This window comes from Pelmatolapia mariae, linkage group LG6 (assembly GCF_036321145.2).
Source record: "Pelmatolapia mariae isolate MD_Pm_ZW linkage group LG6, Pm_UMD_F_2, whole genome shotgun sequence".
Classification (NCBI taxonomy): domain Eukaryota; kingdom Metazoa; phylum Chordata; class Actinopteri; order Cichliformes; family Cichlidae; genus Pelmatolapia; species Pelmatolapia mariae.
This window is the reverse complement of record NC_086232.1, coordinates 16,682,788-16,708,468: the sequence shown is the minus strand read 5'-3', so window position 1 is coordinate 16,708,468 and position 25,681 is coordinate 16,682,788. Positions and strand designations below refer to the sequence as shown.

General features: G+C 39.7%; 1 protein-coding gene across 2 annotated transcripts in view; it reads left to right on the top strand.

Annotated features, from left to right (window-relative positions):
- The first annotated feature begins 851 nt into the window (after window positions 1-851).
- mtnr1aa (melatonin receptor 1A a) overlaps window positions 852-25,681 on the top strand; it is a 38,585-nt gene continuing 13,755 nt past the window's right edge. The window contains exons 1-2 of one of the 2 annotated variants that reach the window (XM_063476010.1): window positions 1,332-1,424; window positions 17,665-17,739. In XM_063476010.1, the coding sequence (XP_063332080.1) occupies window positions 17,727-17,739 (13 nt within the window). In that variant the 5' untranslated portion in view covers window positions 1,332-1,424; window positions 17,665-17,726. Of the gene's footprint in view, window positions 1,425-17,664; window positions 17,740-25,681 lie in introns of both variants that reach the window. The other variant, XM_063476009.1, reaches the window with a different exon arrangement.

The window sequence follows — 25,681 nt, the reverse complement described above, 5'->3', positions numbered from 1 at the left end:
TTTGACTCTAAAACCTGATATATTAAACTTAAATTACAATTTTATATTTTTATATAAAAGTTTTTAAAAGTTTTATAAAGCTGTGTCTTTCTACTTGAAAACATCCCCCAAAAGATTAATAGATTATCTGAAAAGTTAACCCTTTTTCTCTGCTGTACTTCATACTGAAAAATCATCAGTGAGGAACAAGACTATGAATGTTTTTTTTTAAACATCCATTAAATATCCTCAAAATCAAAAACAAATATTTTTATTTATGTTTACTATTATTATTACTACTCTGACAACCCTTTTTAATGAGATAGCTCATGAAAAGGTACCAGGGCGTGCTTGTGTGTTTGGAACGGGGCTGACCCACTTATTTTCAATATCGTTAACAAACAATAGCATAATTGCTACTCTTTGTATAGAAAGCCGGCACTCTCTCAAACTATAGATGAGCGTGGACGCCAGGGGCAATCAGTATGTATGATCTAACAGAATACAAACAGAGAGAGGATTACTGCCTGCCTGTCTGTGTTATACTATTTTATATTAATTCACTGAGTTACAATCGTGTGTAAGTATTTACAGATTTTACAAAAATAAGAAGCATTATGGGAAATCTACATTTTGGATACATTAAACACTTTAAATCCAGTGCACTTTAGCATTCACGGAAAAAGTAGTAATTTTTCTGAAAGAGATCCAGGTAATATGAATGATTCTTCAAAAATAATCATGAATGGCTTCCCGAGATAAAACCAGCGAGCGACCGCAAAGGCATGAATGAACGCGCTCGATAACTAGGACGCTTCCTTAGCCGTGGAGTTGCTCTTCCACTGCTCGACCACGGAGCGACAGCATTTCTCCCTCGAAATAAAAGCGCTCCTCTGCGAACTGTTTGGTCACATGCTGCGATGGTTTGAAGTGGCGGCTTCATGTCACACATGCGTACCGACAAAGTGAATGGCACACGGACGCAGAAGTGACACCGAGGCGACCAGAGAGAGGGGGAGGCTGCCAGAGCTGATCCGCGGTAGTTGGGCAGAGCTCACTTTGGCGGAGAGGAGAAAGAAGAAGAGGAAGAAGAAGGAGCAGCAGCGGCGCGTGGAGGGGATGAAGATGAACCCCGCGGGAGGTTATAGGATCCCACCACCACCACCAGCAGCAGCAGCAGCAAAGACTCCGAGACCCGGGCTCTAGGAGTGCAGGGTGAATTTGGCTCAGTTTGAGAAAGTTCGGCGACTGTAGCTGTACAATGGTTATCAATGGGTCTCACCTGAACAGCTCCTCACCAGACCCAGCTGACACCGTCCTGAACCGCCCGCCGTGGGTTGCCACAACTTTGGGGTGTTTCCTCATCTTCACTACGGTCGTTGACATCCTGGGCAACCTCCTGGTCATCTTCTCCGTTTATCGAAACAAAAAGCTCAGGAACGCAGGTGAGCCCGGGGAAAGTATGCGCGCGAGGCGCCAGAGCGGCGCGCGCCTGATTACTCAGCTAGGTTTGGGGAGAAAATAAAATAAAGCGAAACAAAAACTCTGGTTAGCAATTTGCAAAGTGACAACGATAACAGTTTTAGCTAAAAATACGTGCTTATTAATTACAGCTCGTTTCCAAGTGTGTTATTGTCTTGTTTATAGCCACTAAATTATTTTAAGTGACAGAAACGTGTCGTTTTGTTTTGCGATTTTAACGGTTGTCATTTTCTTTTTTTGGTTTTGTTTGTTTTACCAGCGAGCTGATAATTAGAAATCCGAGCCAGCGTAAAGATGCTTGCGCTCGCGACAAGCTTGTCGCACAGTAGGCTAAAGACACAATCCATGTTTTTCTTCTTTCCCCCCACTTGTATTACTGACATGAGTACTTTTGCTTTGATATTTATTCCTTACAGAGGCCAGTTGTAGCAAATAGTCACACACATCAACTCGCCATAGCCTACTTTTGGAGCTGATATGATTTTACTGTCAAGTACGCGTCAGCTAAGCAGCCTCTGAGGAGAGCGAAGCGGAGAGAAACATTATAGCGATTATTGACAGTGTGAAGCGACGGGGAATGCCCATCACTCGTCCCAGAACTGCTCGCACTAATGCTTCCCAGGCTTCTCCTTTATCGCCGTTATTCCAGCCATATTTAACTCAGTTTAATAAACGATACTATCAGCCAAAATGTTATGATATTACCAGTCCGATGATGGAACTTTTGTCATATCTGTGTGGGCTTTTTATATACACGATCGACCGGGAATGCAATTATGATTTCGGCTGAGGATTAAATTGTGCGCCCCCGAGTTTGAAGGAGATTGACACAGCGGTGTTTGCCTTGCTCAGCGGAGGTGGTAAAACGCTCATAATTTAATAGTCGGAGGACAGAGCGCTGCTGAGAAAACCCAAGAGGCTCCTGTCATGCTCAGGTCTGCGCGCATTAGCTGGCAGATACGCGTACCAAGGTTGTCATCATTTGAAGGCTGTAGTTGGGTGATTTGCTAAACACACCCCTGACATTACAATTCCGCGTACTGCAGAAATGTTAGGGTCAGAATAGATTTCCATCATGTGGATCGAGACCCCCGGGAAGACCCTATGGGATGTACAAGGATATACAGGCTCTCCTTACTTTGAGAAAGCGCGCAGAAACCTCTGCTACAGCTGGATTAGAGCTGCTCACAACACAGTCGTTCTGAGGTGGATTTAGTCTCTCAGGCTGAAAATACATCTGTGCGATTTTGTAAGCCTCTCTGCTGCATGATATGTGGGACAAAGTGCGAGACAAGAGAGGAGATAAATTTAGGAAACAGCATCTTTTGAAGTTGCTCCATTAATTACAGCTAATTGCATGTAAGGAGGTCATAATGAACTTGCAGGAATTCGACCAAGCATGCAGCTGATTTATGTCATTTCAAAGCTTTAATGTTGCATACCAGCTTGAATGACACATATGTTTCAAAAATATGTTTTCCGTTTTCCATCCGTCATCCCTCCTCTAAGAAAGGTCTGACACGTGAATCTCCAGAGGAAGTTAGAGGAAGGATCATCAGCTTAATTGCGCTTCGCAAATCCTTCCCATGAATGCAAACAAGGCCTCTGGAAGCTAGTGACGTGGTTCCCCAAAGTTCATGCCTCTGAAGCCCCTTTGCTACTTTTCCATTCAACTTTCAAAGACGTGCATGACTAACTTAAGCTGCTTTCAATTTTATGTTCAAAGCCCATTGGCAAATTGTGTGCAAATTGGCAGACATATTGATTCAGACAAAAGCTTTTGCAGTCATACTTTAATCAGCATTTTTATTATCGGACCTTATCTGTGGGAATTTGAATCAGAAATGATTGTTTGACAACATATTCTACTGACCATCTCCTCTTAGGAAAGTGCTTTAATGACTTTAAAGTGCTTTAATCTCTCTCTCTCTCTCTCTCTCTCTCTCTCTATATATATATATATATATATATATATAGATAGATAGATAGATAGATAAGTGGGAATTATTTTTTTCTATGGCACAAACTAAATGTTGTTAGAAACTGCACAGCAGTTCGGCATCAGGGGGATAAATTAAATAACAAGTAATGAAATATACTCAGTGGAGAACCTGGCAGGCAATGCTGTCACATATTGCAGGCAGCAGCAGGACTGCTGCCTCTGCATGGCCAAACCCTCCGTCAGCGCATGAAATGGCCAGAGAGTGAGCGAACGTGAAGCCAGCAACACATGGTGAGCGCTTTGAGCTGCGTGGCTGGATGCAGAATCAATGCTGTTAGCTCTACTCAATGCCAATAAATCATCTTAACTGTACCTGTTTTCCAGTAGATGAAGGAAATTCTGAACAGGAAAATAAATAATGGCAACAAGGAAGTGTCTCAAATGACATTTTTGGCAGATTCTCACAAAACAGTGGAACATTAGCTCATGGAATATAATCTGTGATGGTTTTTATGTTGCTTTTTCTTTATAAGAACAAAAACAAAAACTTGACGCTGTGCCATGCAGTTCCTTTCCTTCCTAAATAATGTGGCACAAGACTCAGGGCTTCTCCGCAGTTTTTGAAGACGAGCCATGTACATTTTTTATTTTACAAAAGACAATGAGCTGGTTTGGCGTTCTGTGAAAACGGGTTCATACCCAAAGTTTTAAGCATAATGGAACAGTGGAAATAGAGCAGACCTCGTTGCCTCAGAGTGGCATCATGTGTTTTTAGTAAGCAGCTTCTTGAGTTTGTGAATGGAAATAAAAGATAAGTGTAGGGTCAGTTCTCAAAAGTGTCATTTATGTCCCAGTGTTTTCATACTGATCTCAAGACATAACAACAAGTTCAGCAAAACAGGCAAGTTAAGACAGTGATTTACTACTGTACCGTTCACAGTCTGAAGTGAGAAGTGTACTGATATCTTGGTGTGCTGGGATGTGCTGCTGCATAATAAACCGAAGAGCTCCACATTGGAGCAGGGCTGTCTGCGTTGGAGTGTGACGTAGTGTTTATCCTTTTTCAGCGTTGCGTGACTTGGCCGCGTGCCCGCAGAATGTTATTTCTGATCGTTTATTACCCCTCGAGTATCTGTTACAGTATTATTGGTCTCAGTGTAAAGAATATTTCCAGGAATTATGCAGAATTAGGGGTATTTGCAATTTCCTCAAATGAAAATGAATGTTTTAGGTTTCTAAATATCCATGGGCTTTGTTGGGAGATTCTAAATTGGCTCATCACTGTGGAGCTTAATAAAGAGATCATCCCCTTCTGTAGATGGTATACAGTAGATGTTGATTTCGCAGCTTCCTGTTTTGCTAAAGCCATTTGAAACACTTGTTTTATGAGAAGCTGAAGTCTTTTATACCTAGCTTTACTGGGGCTGCACACATCTCTGTACGATTACACAGAGGAATAACAACTGTCTTCTGTTTAAGTTGATATTTAAGAAGAAAGTTAATGAAATCATTTGCACATTCCTTTTGTATAATTGGAAAAAACTAACCTTTTTTTAATCATAAAAATTTGTCTAAGGATTTTTTTTAGAGAAATGAAACGAGATTGTTCTGCGAATCTAAAAGATGGATCTAGCTGATGTGAAGTTACCCCTTGATTTTTAAAGTCTTGATCTGTGGATTAATTTTTTAAAGTCTCACAAACAGGGGCTGGCCCAAAGCATGTTAACTTTTCAGTCACAATCGGATTCCAACCGATTTATCTCTAGGGTTCGTAACAAAGTAACAAAGTAACAAAGAGACGCAAGAAACACCCTTCAACAATGAGTGATGACATTGCATAATTTTTCCACCAGGGGGCATTCTGCAACACACGTGTTCGGAATGCCACAAGTAAAACAACCGGCTGATCCATACAGAGTGTAAACAAGTAAGCAAATAAGTACACACAGTTATCTGTTCATATTTTGCATTTCGGAAAGAAAAAAACTATCAGCTGACATGTCAGAATAATGTTTATTGGGCCATAGTTACAAAAATGAGTATTAGGACTGGGTAACGTAGCATCAAAATTATATCACAATATTTCAAGAAGATTTGCAACAATAATATTTATGACATTACCTAAAAAATACTTAATGTTTTATGGATGCCTGCAGCTTGCAGGTGACAACATTTATAAATGTAACTAAATGAAGGGTAATTTCAATCCTTCTTTTTCAGTAAGCTCCTGTCAGTGATAACACACTTCCTAATTCAAAGAGTGAATCTACTAAAGCAAGGTACCAGCTGCAGCATTATAGTGCAACAGTAGTGGCACAGCAGTATATCCAGTGATACAGCGTAAGTCAAGTCATGTAAGCTCAGAAGAAGCCAAGAAGTGTTAGTATTATTTCGCCTGGAAAATTTAAGCAATAGTAAAACATAACTGTTTAACAATTTGATTTAGCAATAATGTTAAATGAAAGTAACCTAACTCCCTAACTTTTTGGAAGTCTTTACATTATTGTCACATATTAAAAACGAAAAATGTTTTTAATCTTTGGTCACTAACTAATGAGTTGCATTGATGACATTAAATGTTGGATGTCTAGAATTTATTTTCTGAACTGAACAAAACGCAAGACAGACACATTGTTGGTCCAAAAAGTCCAAAAAGTTGTTTCATATTTAATATCTCTTTTTCTGATACACAGTAAGGATGTCAGATAACCTGGCATCATTTTCGACAGTATCTCTCGTAAAAACCACGTAAACAATCTATAAAAAGTTTGAAAATTCTTATCTCAAACTGAAAAATTGGTCTATGCCTTCAAGGGTGATTAGACTACTGCAACACTCTATTTGTTGGATTGTCCACCTCATCAGTGGGACAACTTCAGCTTTGAAGATATTCCATTTGAACATACTTTCTTAGTACTGAATAGAGCAGGGCGATATGACCAAAAATATTTATCACGATATACATTTGAAAATTTGCGATAACGATATAACTGACAATATAATTGACACTAGACAAAATACTTTACAACTCCACAACTTTATTAGTGCAAAAACCCCCATCAATGTATTTTCACTTAAACAAGCAGCTGTTTTTTATGTGCATTAAAGTTATATAAAAATTTAACAGTGCAAATGCAAATTCCTTGCTGACAGTTTAACCAAAAGGCATTTCCAGTGGAAATTGGCCGACATATCCTCAGCATAACCATGTATAATATCCACAAAACTTAAAAAGAGGTTATAAACATACCATACCTGTGTTATATGTTGAAGCACAGTACGTTTTACTCCGCGAGGCTCTGCCTACGATAGCCGTAATGCTCCGACAGTCCATCAAGCGGTGTGGGTTCGTAGCTTAGCAAAGTCGTACTAAAACATTTGACAGATTTTCGAGCGCCGTGTACCACATAAAATCGTTTCGAGGTCAGTAAACACAACCAGAATTCATACATAAGGCACACGGGATTATAAGGGGCACTGTCGATTTTCAGAAAAATCAAAGGATTGATTTTAAGTGAGCCGTATTTTCCAAACAACACGGTAATAACGACGGCCCGCTAGCATGCTCTACCAAAAATAGTGCTTTGTTGTGTATCTGACGGACGAAAGCTAAACCAGTTCCACACCACTGAAGTTGCAGCATTTTTACAAACCAATTCGGGTTCATCCGTTTCATTTAACGATCCACTTTCGCTCTTCTCATTCTGCGTCGCCGCCATGTGCGTATGTAAACATAAGCACTGCGCATGCGCGTTTTACCCATATTCTATCGCGATATTTCAGTTTCCTATCGTTGCCCAACATTACACCGGTATTACCGTGAACGGTATGATATAGCCCAGCCCTAGTACTGAAGTCAGTTTGGCTCACACTGGCTCCCCCCCCAGCACATCTCTGACTTGCTCTGTGTCTATAATCCGACTAGACTTCTCAGGTCATCAGGTGCAGCTCTTTTAACAGTTCCCAGAATTAAATCTAAGTGTGCTGAGGGGGCTTTCACTCACTATGGTCCTGTTCCTTGGAACAAACTGCCTGCTGACCTAAGGTCAGTTACATCCGTGCATACATTTATAAACAGGCTCAAAAGGTTTCTGTTCACACAGGTGTACCCTCAACAGCTGATTATGTATGTGTGTGTGTTAAATTATATTTTAATTATTTGTAAAGTTTTAATTTCCTATCTTAAGATTTTCTTTCCATAAAGTTCAGACATCCTCAGCATGACTCCAAACAATATCATCTTCTCATTTCATGCTGTGCTTTGGAACCATCTGCACCACCTCCTGCTTGAATGGCTGCGGTTACTATTTATTGTACATTCTGTAACTACACATTCTCTGCATGACCAAACACAGCCAGGCTAAAAAAAACCTGATGTGTAAAATCTAGATGTTGAGTTAAAAAAAAAACTGAAAAGATGTGCCTGAAAAGAGTCCAGGCCTTGTACAGCCACGCTGCATAATGCATCCACTCCCAGCAGCAGTAGACTATCGATATCGGTTGCCTGTATCATGTGTTCCCACCTCTGATGACAAGGCTGCCTCTTTGCAAACCCTGCTCAGCCCCCTTTTGGCTTACACAGTTTCAGTTTCACCCACAGTCACTGAAGGACAGGATCTAGGAAAACATTCTACTGTGGCTAGGAAGTTAAGCCGTTCATGTGCTGCTGGGTCCACACATTGTTTTGCTTCTTACTAACTCATCATCTAATGTTTTATCATAGAAACTGTAGGTTCAAATAGGAAACATTTTCAAGCAAAGTACTGTGAACTCCTTGTTTCAGTAGTAAAAGTTTTTAGTTCACATTACTTCTAATGAAAAGACTAAAGATTATCTCACCAGAAAGTTGTACTGCTGGTTTATGTGGTGTCAGATGAAAGCTTTTAATGTGAAGTAGCTGCCTTAGGATATTGTGTTTGTAATAGCATTAGTGTAACGTATTACTGCTCTGTAAGAACACTAAACAGGGAGGCTGATCATCAAGATAAAATTAAAAAGCATTGCTGCTGGATAGATGGAAAAACAAACTAAACCACACAAGCAGTAAACCACCACGTCGCTCCTTGTTTAGTGACTACTTACCTACAGGGGAGTGATTACTTACCTGAACAGTAAGGTAAACACAATTACTGAACATTCAGTATGCTTACCATTAAAAGTGTCTGATTTTTATGAAAATGTACTTTAAATCCCAAACATGTATGGAGGGAATCTCTGAAGTTTCACTTTAATCTGTCAGGGATTTGATGTTCTTTGAAGAGCAAAGCAGAGGTCAAGTGGGCTTCATAGTTTTAGTTATTAAAAGAGCCATAATAACTTGAAAGATCAGAGACTACGTGTGCTCCCAAGTCCTTGACATAAGAGGTATTTTATATCTTTTGCCAAGATGTAATCAGATTATATCCTATGAAAATAAACATGTTAGTCATTCACATCCTCCATGCTGCTCATATTAAATTAAACATTTGTTGTGAATTTAATACCGCCCCGACTATTCATCCCACAGATCGTTATCATTTGAAGAAAACCATGAACTAATGCAAATACTGCCTGTTTAGTTAAGGCCCATATTTGGCTGATAATTGGTCGATTGTGTAGAAGCCAGAGCTGCTTGCTGGGTTTGTTAGTTTCTGTGGTGATGGCTGTGATAAGCATCGGCACGGCACGCTACGGCGGAAAGTTTCAGCAGGTAAAAAACACAGATAAACCAGAGACACGTAACAGAGGGCAGGCTGCGACTTTGCAGTTAATTTATAGTTTTCCCAAGCTGAATAAGTGAACATTGAGTGGGAGAGGATAAAGATCTGCTCCTTTTACTCACGAGGCACTTAACTCGCAGGTATAGATTAGTTAATGTCCCTCCTGTCGGCCAAGACACGGAAATAAAGGAGCGCCTGCCAGCGCGCCCTGGGGCTGCTTTGCACTTGATAACTTCAGCACTGACTGCTCCTTTTAATCCTCCCGCGTGTCCTGAAACATGTAAAATACTTTATATGTTTTTCACTAATTAAGCAGATCTACTTTGTACAGATTTCCCACCAGAGAGCTTTTGCGCCTCTCATAAGGATTTAAACTCAAACATTAGATCACACGCAGATCTAATTAGGCAGCAGATATGTGCATGGGCTCTGGTTCCGGTGCTGGGATTGTGGGGATGATGCTATCATTGTTTGTGTTGCCAACCTTGTCTGGCTTGTTTGCGGCAGCTTTTCGTTGTTAGAAGAGGGTGAATGAGTGAGAGAGAGGAGTTCAACAGTGCATGATGGTAGAGTTAATGACGAGGAGTAAGGGCTGGTGCAAGGCTTTTGCACAAACCGGACGTACAGTGAAAGAGAAGGAGGTATATGTTAGTTTGCTGCTGGTGTGGGTTGGTTAATGCTCTCGTAACATTATTAGCAACAATCATGGGAAAATTGCTCTGTGACTCTCTTTTTTTTGTTTCAGTGTGACTGGATTATTTCAGTCTTAGTAGGTGCCACATTGTCCTGCTGGGCTTAAGCCTCCTTCCAGGCTCTGAGAAAGAAAACTTGACCCAGCAAGCACTCATATGACTTAGTCTGCTTTTTACGGGGGCCAGCATCTGCACGATTTAATCATTTTCTAATATGTCCTGGATTGCCTGACTGCACAAGCCCTGCCAGGAGAAATCTATTCTGAATATACAAGAAATGCATTTGCTGCGTGATCAGGACGTTAGCTTTTGTCCCCCCGCCCCCTTATTTTTTTCTTTAAGAAAGCTGTGGGTTTTTTTCTCTCTTTACTGGTTTACATTCTGCACAGCATTTCACATTCTCCTCACCAGGTTTTTGTGCCTGAGTCTCATCTGAGTCTCCCATCACTGTCTTTGTACTCCACCGCCACCACCACCTCCTCCTCCTCCTCCCAAGCGTACTCACCCTCAAACACGCACAGTACACTCATTTTTTTTTTCTTTTCACTTAAATTTCACCTTCCAGGCTTCATATTCCATGACACCCTGTCTGTTTGCATCACTTTGATCCAACACCCCCACCGTTCTCTAAGGACGCTATGTTGTCAGACCCCATACCTGTAGAGGAATTCTGCCAATAGCACTTTGCATCAAGCCAGTCAGGCAACAAGACGGTTATCACATAAACCCTGCAGATACCAGATTATGTAATGGCCAATGTTGTTATTGACGCGGTCGAATTTAACAAAAAATGGGCGTCCGGTGTGTGATCTCCTCTGTCACACTCTGTATGCATATACTCACAGGGGAAAGCACGTTTTAGCTTCAAAAGGAACAAATAATGAGTCTATAAATACATATAGAAGAGAGCTTATTTTCAGTCATCCACTCTACCCACCATTCACTGTTCCAGCTCTCCCTCTCTCCCTCTTTCCATGCTTCCCTGTGCTATTTTTAATCATTTACAATATTATACAGTGAAAAACGTCTCTCTGCTTGATAGAAGCCCAGCATGACACACATGGGAAGCTCGGGGCAGTGAGAAAGAAGTAAAATTTAATGCTCATCCAACGGGAACTCTGCATAACAAGTGCCATACTGTAGAGTGCCTACAGTAGAGCGTTAACTGTTTGATTACACACACACATTTGAGGTCCAGCAGGTTAGAAATGCAAGCTGGTATCAGGAAGGGTGCCAGTTTGAATCCCAGCTGAGAGAATCAGAAGAGGCGGAACAGGGAAGTGAGAGGCACTCTTATCTGTGCTCAAGGTGCCCTTGAATGAAGTACTTGGTCGAACGTTACTAGTCAGTGGACGACAGTGGAGGACTGTGGTTGAACTCAGCAGCTTCCAGCTGTGAATGCGTCAGACTGTATGACCATTAAAACAGAAAAAAAAAAGAAATCTGCAAGCTCAGCTTTTCTCGCATAAAATGTTTTAAAAAAAAAGGACAAATACAGAAACTGACCCCATTATCAGCGCCACCCTCTCGTCTCTCTCCCTTTTATCATTAAGGGCGCAGTTCACCCACTGGAGTAACAAGCAAAACAGCTCAATCAAAAAGCCTCATCAGTCTCTGTGAGCCAACAGAGTGATTCACTTGAATGACATGTTATGATGATTATTATGGCAGACACATGAATTCCATTTGATGCAGCCCTGTGAACACTGTCCCATTCAGATGTATCAGACCACAGTGTCTTGGTTCAGCAGCCTGGTTTATCACTCAGATGATAGCATCTTCTTGCATGCACACTGCAGATAAAGAGTTCAACAGTGCGCGCGCACACACACACACACACACACACACACACACACACACACACACACACACACGCATATATATAATTTTAGTAACAACAAAGAAGTGACAGAGTTAGTTCTAAAAATAATCCTGAGGTTAGCGGGTGCATGCTGTCAGATTAAATTAGTAACACCATTCAAACAAAGCCTCATCTAAAATAGAAAAAAACCCCAAAAACCCAGGTCTTCGGTTTGATATTTTCACTTAATTTTAAAGTAGAAGTGTCACTATTTACAGAGCACGTAGAAACTGGCGGAAAGTGTGTGCTACTTGGAAGACAGTTCAAGAAGATTTTCTTGTAAGCCACACAGAAACAGAGTCGCTTTTATGACCGCTGGAATCTGTGTTTTCTAAGACATTCATGAAGACGGCCGTTTGTTCTTTTTTATTCTGAAGAAGAGGAGATTCATCCTGAATGTTCTCAGAAGCACTCTGAGAACATTTGCTTTTGCCTGACAGACACAAACATAGTAGCAGTATTAATGTTTCCAAGAAAGGGACTCTTTCTCAATCCTAAAAAAACAAAACAAAGAATGAGATGTAACTGATATAGATGTAGGTCACTGTAAAGTCCCTCGAAGCTCACAGCCCATCAGATACTGGATGCTATAAACTTACAGGAATCTCATAAATGAAGTTATTAAAGCTATAGCAATGCACCAGTGTATCGATGGCCCTGCTCATGTGTCATATTAGTTTTTGACAACATAAATATTTAGAGATACTGGCATAAAGAGCTTAATGATTTTAATCACTGCTCTTTTCAACATCAGTATTGGTATTTAGACTGAGAAACCATCATTTTTGACTCCCTGCTGATCATTATCTTAATAATGGGTCAAATTGCTGTGTGTAAAAAGTGTAAAAATAGCCACAGAGATTCATAACCCAACTCAGCAGATCACCACAGCTGTATTGAGCAGCTGAAACCACTTTGTTCTGTTTTAAACCAGTTTGTTTGGTTTAGTTCACTCTTGTTTTTTTTGTTTTTTTACACATTAACATACATAGAGCTAGTAGACTTTGAAAATGCCAAGTTCTTTGGCATTTGGATTTCTTTGCTGCAGTTTGTCATGACCTGTCAGCCATCATGTAGCGCATGGTCAAACGTACCGTTAGCTCCATAGGTTTTTGCACAGTGACATAATCTTTGTACTTTTGCTTCTGTACACCACCACAGTGGATTTTAAATCAAACAGTCAAGATGTGATTGGGTTTCTGACTTTCAGTTTTAAATGAAGTGGTTTAACAAAAGTTGTGCATCAACTCTTTAGCAATTACAGCCATTTTATACATCGTTGCCCATTTTCAGAGGCTCAGGAGGAATTAGGCAACTGAATGACAAGCCGTTTAATTGCAGAGTGAGTCCTGTTACCTTGTTATTTCATGACAAATGAAGCTTATAAAAGACTGGGAGTTGATTCTGAGCGTTGAAGCTTGTCACTGGAACTCTCAATATAAGGTCCGGAAAACACGAAGGAAGGAAAAATTCAATGAGGCCATCATTTGGCTGAAAAACCAACATTAACCTACCAGAGAGACAGCAAAATAATTAGCAATGGCCAAACAACAATCTGGTTCAGTCTTAAAAAAATAAATATACTGACCAGCTCAGCAACACCAAAACGCATGAAAGACCATAGAAGTGGTCTCTGCTCAGATTCAGCCAAATGCTGCAAAACCGATCAGACAGTGCAAAAGGATAATGACCCAAAGCAAACTGCAAAAGCAACCCAAGAGTTTCTCAAGGCAAAGAAAAGAGATATTCTGCAATGAGGAAGTCAGTCACCTGATTTCAACTCAACAGATCATGCTTTTCAGTTACTGAACAATAAACTGAAGGCAGAAAGACTCAAAAACAAGCAGCGGCTGAAATTGGCTGCAAGTAACGGCCTTGCAAAATATCTCAAGGCAGGAAACAATATTTGGTAGTGTTCACAGGTTTTAAATATATGTCCTCTTCCAAAGTCTTATGGACCTAACTATATATGAGCATAAGCTAAGACTGTCTGTTCGTATATCCATTAAGGTTACCAGAAACACATGCTCTGTTAGCTCAGTGATCCACTTATTTAATACTTGAGGTTGCGTAATCATATTTTGCTATCCAAATACCACTGCTGTCATTGTCTGAGTAAGCACCCACTCAAGGGATTTAATTAATTATATTCACCAATGAATATTACTGTTTTTAGATCTCTAGCACTATAATGGACCTTTGTAATGAAACCAGAGTTGAACTTAGTTTCTCTTTTCTCTTTATATAACTGACACGGAGGACTGGAATCCATCTCAGTGACACCTATACCTTGTTTTGCCTGCAGAATTACGAGTGATTTTGAAATGGCCCTGTTCTGATAATTATAGCAGTGCAGAGGTGGACGCTAATTCTCAAGAGACAGATTATGACACATTCTTTGTGGCCCGTCACGTTCACAGAGTAATTAGTTGAGTCGTCCGCTTCCCTCTAATGAGCAGGAGCTTAGTGTGTGAGATTTCTTGGGCACAGTATGCTTTCCTTTAATGACCCATAAACATGCTCTCTGTGATTATTATCTAAATTAGTGTATTTTGTCACACTTTCAGACATGTTCACACATTGCTTGGGTTCATTCCAGCGTACTTTGGGTGTTGTCCAAAAGCAATAGGGAATTACGCAGTAGGAAGTTGGATGTTCACACTGCTAGTGCGCGCTGACCCAATCTAAGCCTCACTTTCTCTGGGAATATGAGAATGAACTCATATGGCCTGTTGAGGTACGAAGAAATAATCTAATACATTTTATGGAAAACGTTGCGCAGCAATGAAATTGAGAATGCAAATAGATGTGTGCGATATAATAGCGGGTTATGTTTATTAAGGGGGCATTTGCTGGCTTTGCAGTCAACATAATATCTTATGAGTTGTAATTTCATGTAGAAGCCATTCAGTGCCAGATTAGAAAGTTTACTTTTGCTGTGGAAGCTGTTCACCAATTATGGCTGAATGAGACGGGGAAGGTAGAACGGAGATGCAAAAATGGCACGTAGAAAGTGTATTACAGATTTGATTTTCGCTGTTTGTGTGTAGGTGTTAATAACGAATGACATTCGGACAGTTATAGAGATTAACCTGTGGTCCTCCCATTATACTGTGCAGCCAGGATCACCCTGTTTATCTGGACTAAGTGCTAATGAGAGGATGGTGTTTTTGCAGCTACTATAGCCGTGCACAGCGAGAGCATGTTAATGATGAGGTCATTAAGGTTGTGATTTGAGAATTTGGTACCATTTAGAGCTAGTGCCAAGTTGTCTTGTTCATGAGAATCGTTTAGCATTGAGTGTTATCGGCTCCTCTGTCGAGGCCTGTGCGAAATGAGGGATTTTGGTTCACTTGTGGGGGAGACTTCAAAACAGGAGAAGCATAAACACGGTCCCAAAGATAAGTGTGTTGGAAAACAATGTCTCACTTAAGCATGCGGCAGGCAAAAAGCAATATCCAGTCCAAAATCCTATTTCCGGACACCCAGTGAATTGAGATTCAAAGATCACTTGTCTGTTAGGTTGTTAGTTTCTTGACTTTATACCAGCGGTCCCCAACCCCCGGGCCACGGACCGCTCCGTGAGTCATTTGGTACTCGGCCGCGAGAGTTGAGGCTCAGGTGTGAAATTTATGGTTTTCAGGGGTTTTATTCGTTAACTTTGTCTTTTCCTGTGTTGTAGTTGTGTGTCTTTTTTTGAAATAAATATTTACGCGTTACCATAGCGACCAGAGAGCATTAAGTGGCGGACAGGAGGATGTTACTCTCAATGTTGTTGCCGCGTTTCAGGAGGACGCTGCTAATAAAGCTACACGTTTATTATTATATTTACAAAATACCACAGTTTTTGTCTCGGTCGTATCATTTTATTTTGTTGTATTTATCTGCGACACCTTAAAGGCCGGTCCGTGAAAGTATTGCCTGGCATTAAACCGGTTGAGGACCGCTGCTTTATACAGCAGCCAGTTGATTTGAGTTTTTGTTTGTTTGTTTGTTTGTTTTTTTGCCATGTGTCACTGGAAGGCAGCCTAGCAACAGACCAGACCCAAAAACCGAAGATGATAAAATTTATCTTACTATTTATCTGACTATGACTCTGTTAAGTCATAGTGGACTTACATGAACTAACATCTTTTTTTCACATTATTCAGGAGCAGTTTGTCTCTTGATTATTGTGAGAAATATAAGGCATGTATTGGAAGGTAGAGAGCTTGTGAGACAGAGCCCTAACAATTAAGACAACACCCTATGAGCAATCACTTGTTGACAGTGAGAAAGAAAAACTCTCTTTTAACAGGAAGAAAGCTCCAGGCTCAGGGAGTGGCAGCCATCTCTTGAGACTGGACTAAAGAAACACTGTGGAACTATAGTCTTGTATCACTGTAGCTGGCATAACAGATTCATCTTTTTAATTGATTGTAGATTAGTCTTATGCGCCACACATGTACTTTGCAGTATTTTCCTTAACTATTCAGCACTGAGACAGAGAGCAGAGGAAGAGATACTCTCACACTGAGCTGAAATTAAGAGTTCACAAACTTATAGTAAACAACAAAATTTGCAATCCTTTGTATTTGTTAAGCAACTTTATTTTGTTGTTTTTATATGGCAGCAAATCACAATATGAGTCATCTCGTGGCACTCTGTGAAAGCCATTCCTCAAAGGACTTCCCTCTGAGCATGCACTTTGTGCCAGTTACTGGAGACCGACAAATAATTCATACAGTGATACCACACAATAGGGAAGCAGAGGTAGATTCTTGTCTTAATAACAGATTCATTGTTTGAACTGTGGAACATAAAAATAAGTAATGATTTTTTTTTGTTCTCTAATAAGTGAAACATATATTTAGACTAAACGATATAAAACAAACACAACATCTAATCTAGTTTTGTCTCAGCTCAGCTCTCTCGTGTCGAATTCATCTTTGAATTTGAACGTGTGGACGACTTAACAATGGACCATGAAATTATTCCTGATTTTAGGGTCATTTAGGAAATGTTTAAAAAAAAACCTGGACTACATTTGATGGAATGGAGATTTTTGCCATGCAGATTTTGGCACATACTTTTCTTCTCTGATGGGAAAGTTACACAAACTTGGGATGCGTAATTGGTAAAACATCCGTAAAGGGAGGGTGATAATGTTGCCAGAGATGATGAGCTGCTTTTCTGCTGAGGGTGAAAAAATATTTAGAGAGTTGTCCATCAAATTGTTGTAAAAGCAGAATATGAGACTCAGTTATCCTCGTCTTTTCTAATCAGCTTTCACGTGCAGGAGTCAGTTATCCTGTGCTTAGTGTCGAACGCAGTAGCATCAGATCCTAAATGAGTAACTGATCATTCATTTATTATCTTTGTTGATTAATTCCACGTATACGTTTGCTGCTGTGGTTCAAACTGTAGTCATGAGAGTTGAGGTGAACATTAGGAATTAAACATCTGTGTCTATGCATAGATTTCTCACTCACTGAGGTCTGATCTGCATGAGTTCATTATTGAGGGGCTGAAATGTTGTGTAGTCAACATACACATGTTAGTACTGCATACATATATTTACATGCATGCATTTTTTTAAATAAATATTTTAGCCACTTAGGGACTGCAAAACTAGATGTTATGCAGTGTTTCAAGCTCTCTATAACTATAAGCTGAATGATGCTACAACAAGGAGGCTCAAGGGAACTGCAGAATCATGTGATGACTTGTGGATTTCTCTTTCCACTCAAATGCTTTTACATTACACATTATCTTAGCAGTTGTTACTATGAAAAGACAGTGAATGGTACAGCTGTTAACACTGTAAAAACCAAATAATTCAGAGTTTAATAACTTTTTCAAGCTATTTTCTCTCATCATATAGACTAAATAATTATTTCCATTGAGAGACTATATTATTTATTTGCTTATTTATAGTCAAAAGCACTAGGGCCATTTTTCCAACTATTTTAAAGGAATGATGTGTTCTGGTGGTACTAATTGTGTTTTGGTTCTTCTTTCTATCACCAGCTTGTTGTGGCTGAATAATTGTGTGTGTGTGAAACACACAGACTGGATGAGAGAGGGTTTAGATGACAAGAATGGGTGAGTGATTGATGTTTGTCTCCCAGCTGCTCTGTGTGTTTAAATGCAATGCTTATTTTTCTTATGTATTTACTGTTGGTTCGCAAAGCATCCTTCCACACACAGATACAGTTTCTGTGTGCATATGCTCCTGCGATTGTATACACACATAGACCCACACACAGACATTGCGAAGTATGATGGGAAAGGTTGAACAGGACAAAAGGTTGTGGGACACTTGAATATGGAAAATAATAATGACTTTTAAAAAAAAGACAGTGGCTTTTGATACTGGGATTAGTGAGAAGATGACCTTTTGGCTGCTCTGTATATGTCTTAACTTTTACATTAAGTAAGTGTTAGTAAGGCTATTAAAAGTTATTAACCGTAGCAATAACATAGTTAATCTTTTCAAAGGCTTTAAACTTCGTGGTATGCAAGTCTGCAAACAAGGTCAAAAGATGGGGTTCATAAAATGCAGGAAGAATGGCATAAGGAGATTACGTTACGCAGGTTCAGGTCAATTGGGGTCAGATGGAATGATGGAAATAAATGCTGCACAAACTAATCATATATAATACAGCTCAACAGATGCTGAAGCTCTGGTCTGACCTCGATTTTCCATGGGAACAGGCATGATATATCAAAATATACAAAAGATTTTTTTTGCTGTAGGACAGTTACATAACTCATTACGCTACCATTTCATCACCTAAAGCTGTCATACAGTCTTGTTTCCTGCATATTTTTCTGATGGGAGGCATAACATAAGACAAGGAGTACGTGCTTTGGATTTTCACTTTTCACGGTTTTAACTTCTTGCCTTTTATCCAGTGCTGCGTTTATAAGGTAGTTTCAGCAATGGGTTAACAGAAAGTAGTCAGTGTAATCTTTGAATCTCTGAGGCTTTAAATGCTATGTTTTTGGTGCTGCAAACAGGGCTTGTTAGAGCTTTTTGCTGAAAAGAGCTGCTAGAAAAGTGGACAGATAAAACGGCAATGCATCCTGACAAAACCAAAATAATGAGCTAAGAAGCTAAACTAACTGCAGACTTGTAGTGTTTCTCAGTTTGGACTCTGGTGCCATTAGTGCACTGCCATGTACTACATCATGTTTGCTATATAAGCATAAAGCCTTAATTTTAACAGGGCATCACTGCCTCAGTTCAAACACAGTAAGCTGTATACTTATCTGAAGTTTGACCTTGACATTTACAGCTTGTTGAGCATCTGAACAAACATCTTTTTATAACTCCCACAAACACCAAACAAGCCAGTGTGAGCGCTTTCGTACAGTCAAAATACCAAATGTAAGAGCTGAAGTTTTAACACGAGTGATCGTTTTCTGTGCGCTCACGACTGCAAATGACTTGCTTTACTGATATTGATCAGGGAAGCTGAACATGAAAGTCATCAGACACGTCAGTGCTGTTTGGTTGCATCAAGGTTGTGGAAACAGCCTTTGAAGTACTGGTTTAAAAAAAACCCACTAGATTCATGGTTTCTAATGGGCTACCAAGAGACGAGATCCTGAAATCGTTCAGCAGCAGCAGCTGTGAAAAAGGGGAGCAAACAGCACATACACACGGAGACAAACACACACAAGCACAAACACAGCCCAGCATCAGCTGTTCAGGATGATAAGCTCTGAACTTCCACCATGTATGACACTGCCTTCACAACAACTGTAAAATGCATTTAATAGAGAGCTAAAAATAACTTCATCCCCAGGCATAAATATTTACCACAGACTCGTACTGTACTTTATTTAATCACACAGGGAAAAAACGATTATAGTGGTTAGAATTAATACAATTATAATATAAAAAATATAAAGTGATTAACTGCAACTGCAGGTCATGCTTCCTACTTTGTATGCAGCTTTCCCAAATTTTACAGTGTTCATACAAATGTGTGTCCTTGGATGTAAGTATAGGTTTCTTTCCTTAATTGTTTCCTTGAAATATGAACTACAACTGAAAAATATTCCCTTTTTTTAAACCCCTGTTTTATGTATGACAGTTGGCAGTGCACCTATTCAGTTATAAATATTTTCAGTATTTGTGATTTTGTTTACAGCTTATTTTGAATTTTTATATCCCTGTGAAGCTTTAAAACAGTAACTATGCGGATTTACCTGAAGTTGTGCATGACCCCAATAACCTTGAAGCCTGATGAGTGTGCTCATTTCATAATGAGTGGCAGTAACTCCTCATTAAATACTTGCTTTCTAGGGACCTAAATGACATAAATGGGATCAATCCAATCTTCTGACAGGATCAAGCTGCTTGAAAATTGCAAATGGGAATGCAAGGCACCCTGTAATTGCTTGTGTGCATGTGTATGTGGGTGTGTGTGAATAGGTAAGAATTTTCAAAGGAGACTTCTGCAGACTTCTGACACTTAAGTTTTTCAGTTCTTATCGTTGCACTATATAGTTTGTGGAGTATACGCTGCTTCACAAAGTGGCATGTTTGCAGACACTTATGAGACAGGAGTTGAAAGGCATAAGCAAAGGGTGAAGTCGTCTTAACTGATGTTAGCCATTACTTAAAGCTTTTTTTCCTCTTTGTAGGGTTAAATGAACTCCACTATGTATATGAGAGCCTGTTCAGTCATAACGTCATTTCTCCAAAACTGACTATAAAATTATGTCGAGTAGCCCTCTATAAAAGGGACTGAACAGTACAAAACTCTTAAAAGGATGTTACACCTGCCTCTAGACAAGAAAGCCCAACTTATAACAACTCTAATAATGATTATATGTGCCATATTCCAAACTAAAAATAATAACATCCTAACTTTTTCTTACAAGTGAGATGATTTTTTCCTAGGCTTGTGCTAATGTACAAAATACGAATTGGTTAATTAAAGCTTCCTAATTGATTGTGACAGGACACTGTCATTGCTACATTAGAGGAGTGCCATGGTTGCACTTCACAGAACCAGTAAACACAGTTAACATCCATCTTCAGCCCAGTTTCTCCACATAACAAGAAAGATGCTTGCCATGAAAGTGTTTTACTTCCTCAGAGGGAGAATATATACTTGTTTTTTTACTCATAGTAGTTTATCTCATCTGCACAATGTTTAGTAGACAAATTAATATCACGTGGTAAGTTGTCACGTGTCTGGAAAACCTCTATTTAAGAATTCTCTCCTATAAAAAGCAATTAGCTTGCTATACAAATAGCAGTTAGCTTGCTATTGGTAAGAGTTTTGCAAAAGCCTGAAGTCACATCAAGGCCAAAGCAAGGTCTACCACACAGACAGATTGATTGTGAAGCAAAATTTGCTTAAAATTTCCTTTACATTTTCTGGTAAGACTCCGGCTTCATGCCAAAATCCAAAGATTGGTGTGAATATGAGTATGAATGATTGTCTCTAGGTGTTGGCCCTGTGATAGACTGCCTATCTGTCCAGGTTCTTCCCCACTTCTCACCTCTTACACCTAGAATAGACTCCAGCCTGTTATAGACTAAGATATTAGTGTAACTGCATTAACTTTAGTGTCACACAGTAATATAACACATCATACTAAATAAAGTAATTACACTAAAGTACCAACTTTGTTGTCACTTACAAAAGTTCTTCAATGATCTTCATGGGCGGACAGAAAAATGTGCACTTGCACTACAATCAATAGTGGAGCAGTCTTTAACTTTTGAGCAGTTAGGGTATGAACATTATTTTAATTTTTATTGCACAAAATGACAAGAAAAGCTCAGGTAAACTGCAAACTGCTCCCAGGTGCGCTGGTAAGAGATCATCGACACAATGCAAACATTAGCAAAGACAACATTCTAACACAAAGCAAGCAGCAAAGGACCCAGAGTCGTCTTAAAGCTAATTATATGCTGACCCTGGTTGAGCCCCCAGTCTAATCTTCAAAAGGCAACAAAAGCAGTGATGAGCAGTCGGGCTTGTAGCTGAAATTTCTACCCCCACCTGTTTCTGCTTCTCTATGGGGTGGTTTTCAACTTTCAACTTTCCAGCTTTGTGTTTGTACTTAACACAAAGCTAAAATAAACCTTGTGTATGTGTCTATTAAGAACTTGTGTTAGTTTGTGGTACTGTATCCTTGTGTTGACATTGTCAGTTAGTATTGTATGTGATAGCATACGTCAGGATGTGTTGTACAGAGAAACATAATGCATTACTCGTTTTCGGTATTTATGTTTATTCAGAATTATGTTGGTAAATCTATGCAGAGCTTCGGATAAGTGGCCAATGCTGTTGCCAGCATTTGTACCTGTGCTGGCTGCGTGGATGGTGACACGTGGTCACATTCATAGCAACATGCTCAGAGAAGCACACACACCTGCGTATATGCATTTTAAAATCAATGCATACATTGCTTTATAGCTATTTTCTGCTTCAACATTCTCCATTCACAGTGCCCTGGAAATTAGATGTCAGGTCCCATGAGGATAACAACTGAATCAAATGTAACATACAATAAGAATGTTAGTCTTCAGTTCTTCATTTTAGCTATCAAAACTGGCTCCATCTGATAGTCTAAAGCCCTGAGGCTCTTTTCATCACCTCTTGACTCGGAAGAGTTTAGGAGGAGAGTCGAATGTTTCAGCACCCTCCATGTGACCATCTGCAGACAGTACTTCTGTTCATCTATACAGTAGCCTTCTGTCTGCAGAGCTGGATGTGTACACTCCTTACATAAGTGACAGGACTTCTGTTCTCCTTTTTTTTAAAACAAATGTTCACTTTGAGGAAATAGAGCTTTATCTGGAAAGCGATGGATGGATTACATTCTGTTTCTGCTCCCAGTTTAGTTGCAGGTGATGAGCATATGAAAGACTGCAGTTTTTTTTTTTTTTTTAGGAGAGGTGGGCACTCAACTGGTTTTTGGATTTCGCTGTGAGTGAGTGAGCGTCTGAGAGAGATTCAGGGTCACTTAAGCAGTGGCCACTGTTTCATTGTATTCAAATCTTTTCCATGTGTCCTGGTTGAACTTTATGTCTGTTTCCCTCTGTCTGGGTCAACCCATCAGCCCCCTGCTGTGCTCTACACTGGTTTGCCTTTCAGACAGCTACTCTATTAGACTGAAATCACCTGTGAAATACTGAGGTATGACTGAGGGGGGATTAAAAGGTTTTATGTGGGTGGGATAAGTGAGAACAGTTTGAAAAATCACTTTTCCGCCAGATAATTTGTCTGCATTGTGTGTTCACATATGTGGCAAAGTATTCTTTGTTCATCTGAATGGAAAGGTAGAAAACAGATTCATACAGAACAGCTAGTCTTTATTTTGATGATTGTAATGCTGTGTTGCATGTTGGTATATGTGTTTCTATGTTGAAGGTCTGTTGTGCAAAAAGATTTTTTTTAATCTTGACTGTAATATTTTATTTTTCATTTTTAGAAATGGTGCTCTGTGCAGCATGCATTTTTACAAAGTCAGCAAACAGCTTTATCTTCATCGGGGTTATTTCCAGCCGTAGCTCTGAATCCAAAAGGACTCCTTGCATTACCTTTCAGATGGATTGATGATGATGATTTTCCTTTTAGTGAACACTCTTCTTTTTGGATTTGTAATGACAACAGTCACCTACCTGACTGTTTCCAACCAGTTTAACGAGTTCTTAGAATTTTCCAACTGAGCGCCTTAAATCGCTCAACTGGCAGTTTGCAAAGGTATGTGCGTATGTGAATGTGCATCACTGTCTTCTGCAAGACTATATAATGTAAATTGATGATTGCATCCTGGGTTAAGGCTGTGCGATGTGATATCCAAAAGATATCACGATATTTCAAGGAAATCTGTGATAATCATATTTAGTGTGTTATGGAAAAAACAACACTGAACATGTTGTTGTTGCAAAATTGCAGCTCACAGGTGGCATCATTTAAACAAAATGAAGGGTAAGTTACGTTCTTCTTTTGCAGTCATCTAATTTCATTGATGACCAACTACTGAGTTCAAAGTGCGAGCATAGTACTAACACTATACTAAATACAGTGATACAGGATAAGACAAATGTAAGCTCAAAAGTAGTATTTTCCCTGGAAATTTTAGGTAAAAGTATAACATAACAAGTATAACCTTATCAGTAATTAAACCTTGTAACTCTTTGGGACATTCACAATAGTGTCACAAAATAGAGTGTCTTGTACCTGGGTTGAATATTTTCTTTAACCAGTTACTCACAGTTCTGCTTTTCCACTGACTGCATCAGTGACTTCCATCCACTGTTTGCTCTTCTTGTCATGTGGAACCAACTAGCGAGAGCGATGTTCGGGTGAGTCATTTTTTTACTTTTGGAGTGTTTTCTCAAGTAGTGAAAAAAAAAAAAAACAGGTTTCTTGAATAATTTGCAAAGTGTTGCACTTTGGTGGAGGCGTGATCTCTTGTAGCCTAACTACTTCCACATTATTTATGTAGCTCCTTTTATGGGTTTCAAGTCATCATGAGAGGCGATTTAGCACCATTGTGTGTGCTAGGAAACATAAATACATAATGTTGCTGTATCATTGATATTTAAAGACACTTTTTATCATGCAAAAAGTGTTATTGGTGTAGTTGTGGACAGTATAACATGGCACAGCTCTTGTCTGCTTTTTTGTAGCCTGCAGAAATCTCTATGCACTGGACAAGAGTTTTGGTAGCATTCTAGTTTCTGTTTGTAGTCCATTTGTAATTCAAGCTTTATTAACCAGTCATTTTTTGTCAGGGTTCAAACAGTATCTTAACCCATCAAAATAGAACAAAGCACCACCTTATTGTTATATTCAGCAATACAGAGTGATGTAAACTGGCTGCATGCAGTCAACTTTACCTGTAGAGTGCAAAAGAGGTAGGGCATTTGCTGAAATGGAACATTGAAATTATTGGCTATTGTTTTGGATAGCTGGAATAAGTGAGTAGATGGATGGATGTTATGGATTCATAAAGTGAAGGACAAAGAAGGAATTATTGGCCTTAGAAGCCCTCAGAAACTCACTTTGGCAGTAAGTAGACACGCTTGTTGCTTCTACAGCATCTTGCATCCATCCATTTTCTTTGCAGAGTGGCTGGAGTCTATTCCAGCTGTCACAGGGTGAGAGGTGAGGTACACCCTGGACAGATCACCAGCCTCACACAGAGCTAACACAGATGACCCTTCACTCCCTCTTTCACACCTATGGGCAGTTTAGATTCACCAGTTAACCTAACCTCACAAACTGCATGTCTTTGGACTGTGGGAGGGAGAGAGCTGGAGAGAGCCCACGCAGAAATGGGGAAAACATACAACCTCCACACAAAAAGGGTGGAAATCCACCATTCGGATGTTGAACTTCCAGGACCTTGTTACAGTGAGGCAACCACCAGGCCACCATGATGGCTTCCTAGAGCATCTTAACCCATCAAAAAGAAATGTACTGTTAAACCTCAGCTGTTAATATTCCCCAGTCCAACTGCCAATTCCTGTTGTGGACAATATAATTTGGCACAGCTCAATTCCTGCTCTTCGACCCAGTTTTAGAGTTTGTTCTGGACTCTTTATTTATGAAACTTTATATTCAATTTTGGTACAGTATCATTTAGTCTTCAGTCCTCTATTGCATTAGTGTTCTTAGTTGTTATTTTATCTTTGTTTCCCGTCGTGTCCAGTCTGTCTCTGTCTTTTCTCGGTATCCTGTCATTAGTTTCCCTGTGTTTGTTTACCTCCTTTCTGTCCCTGTGTCTGTCTGGTCTGTCTGTGTTTTGTCTCTGTGAGTACGTTTGTTGTCCTGTCCTGTTGTTTTCTCCCTTCCTGTTTCCATGTTCATCTCCTTGAGTTTCATCCCTTTGTCTCCCCAGACTGTCAAGTCTCCATGTCTGTTTAGCCCCAGTCCCAATGCCAAGTTCACGTGTCTGAGCCTCAGTGTGTGTGTGTGTGTGTGTGTGTGTGTTATTTCCTGTTTTATTTTGATAGTCTTGTGTTTTATGTGTGTAATGTTCATTTCTGCTTGCCCATTCACAT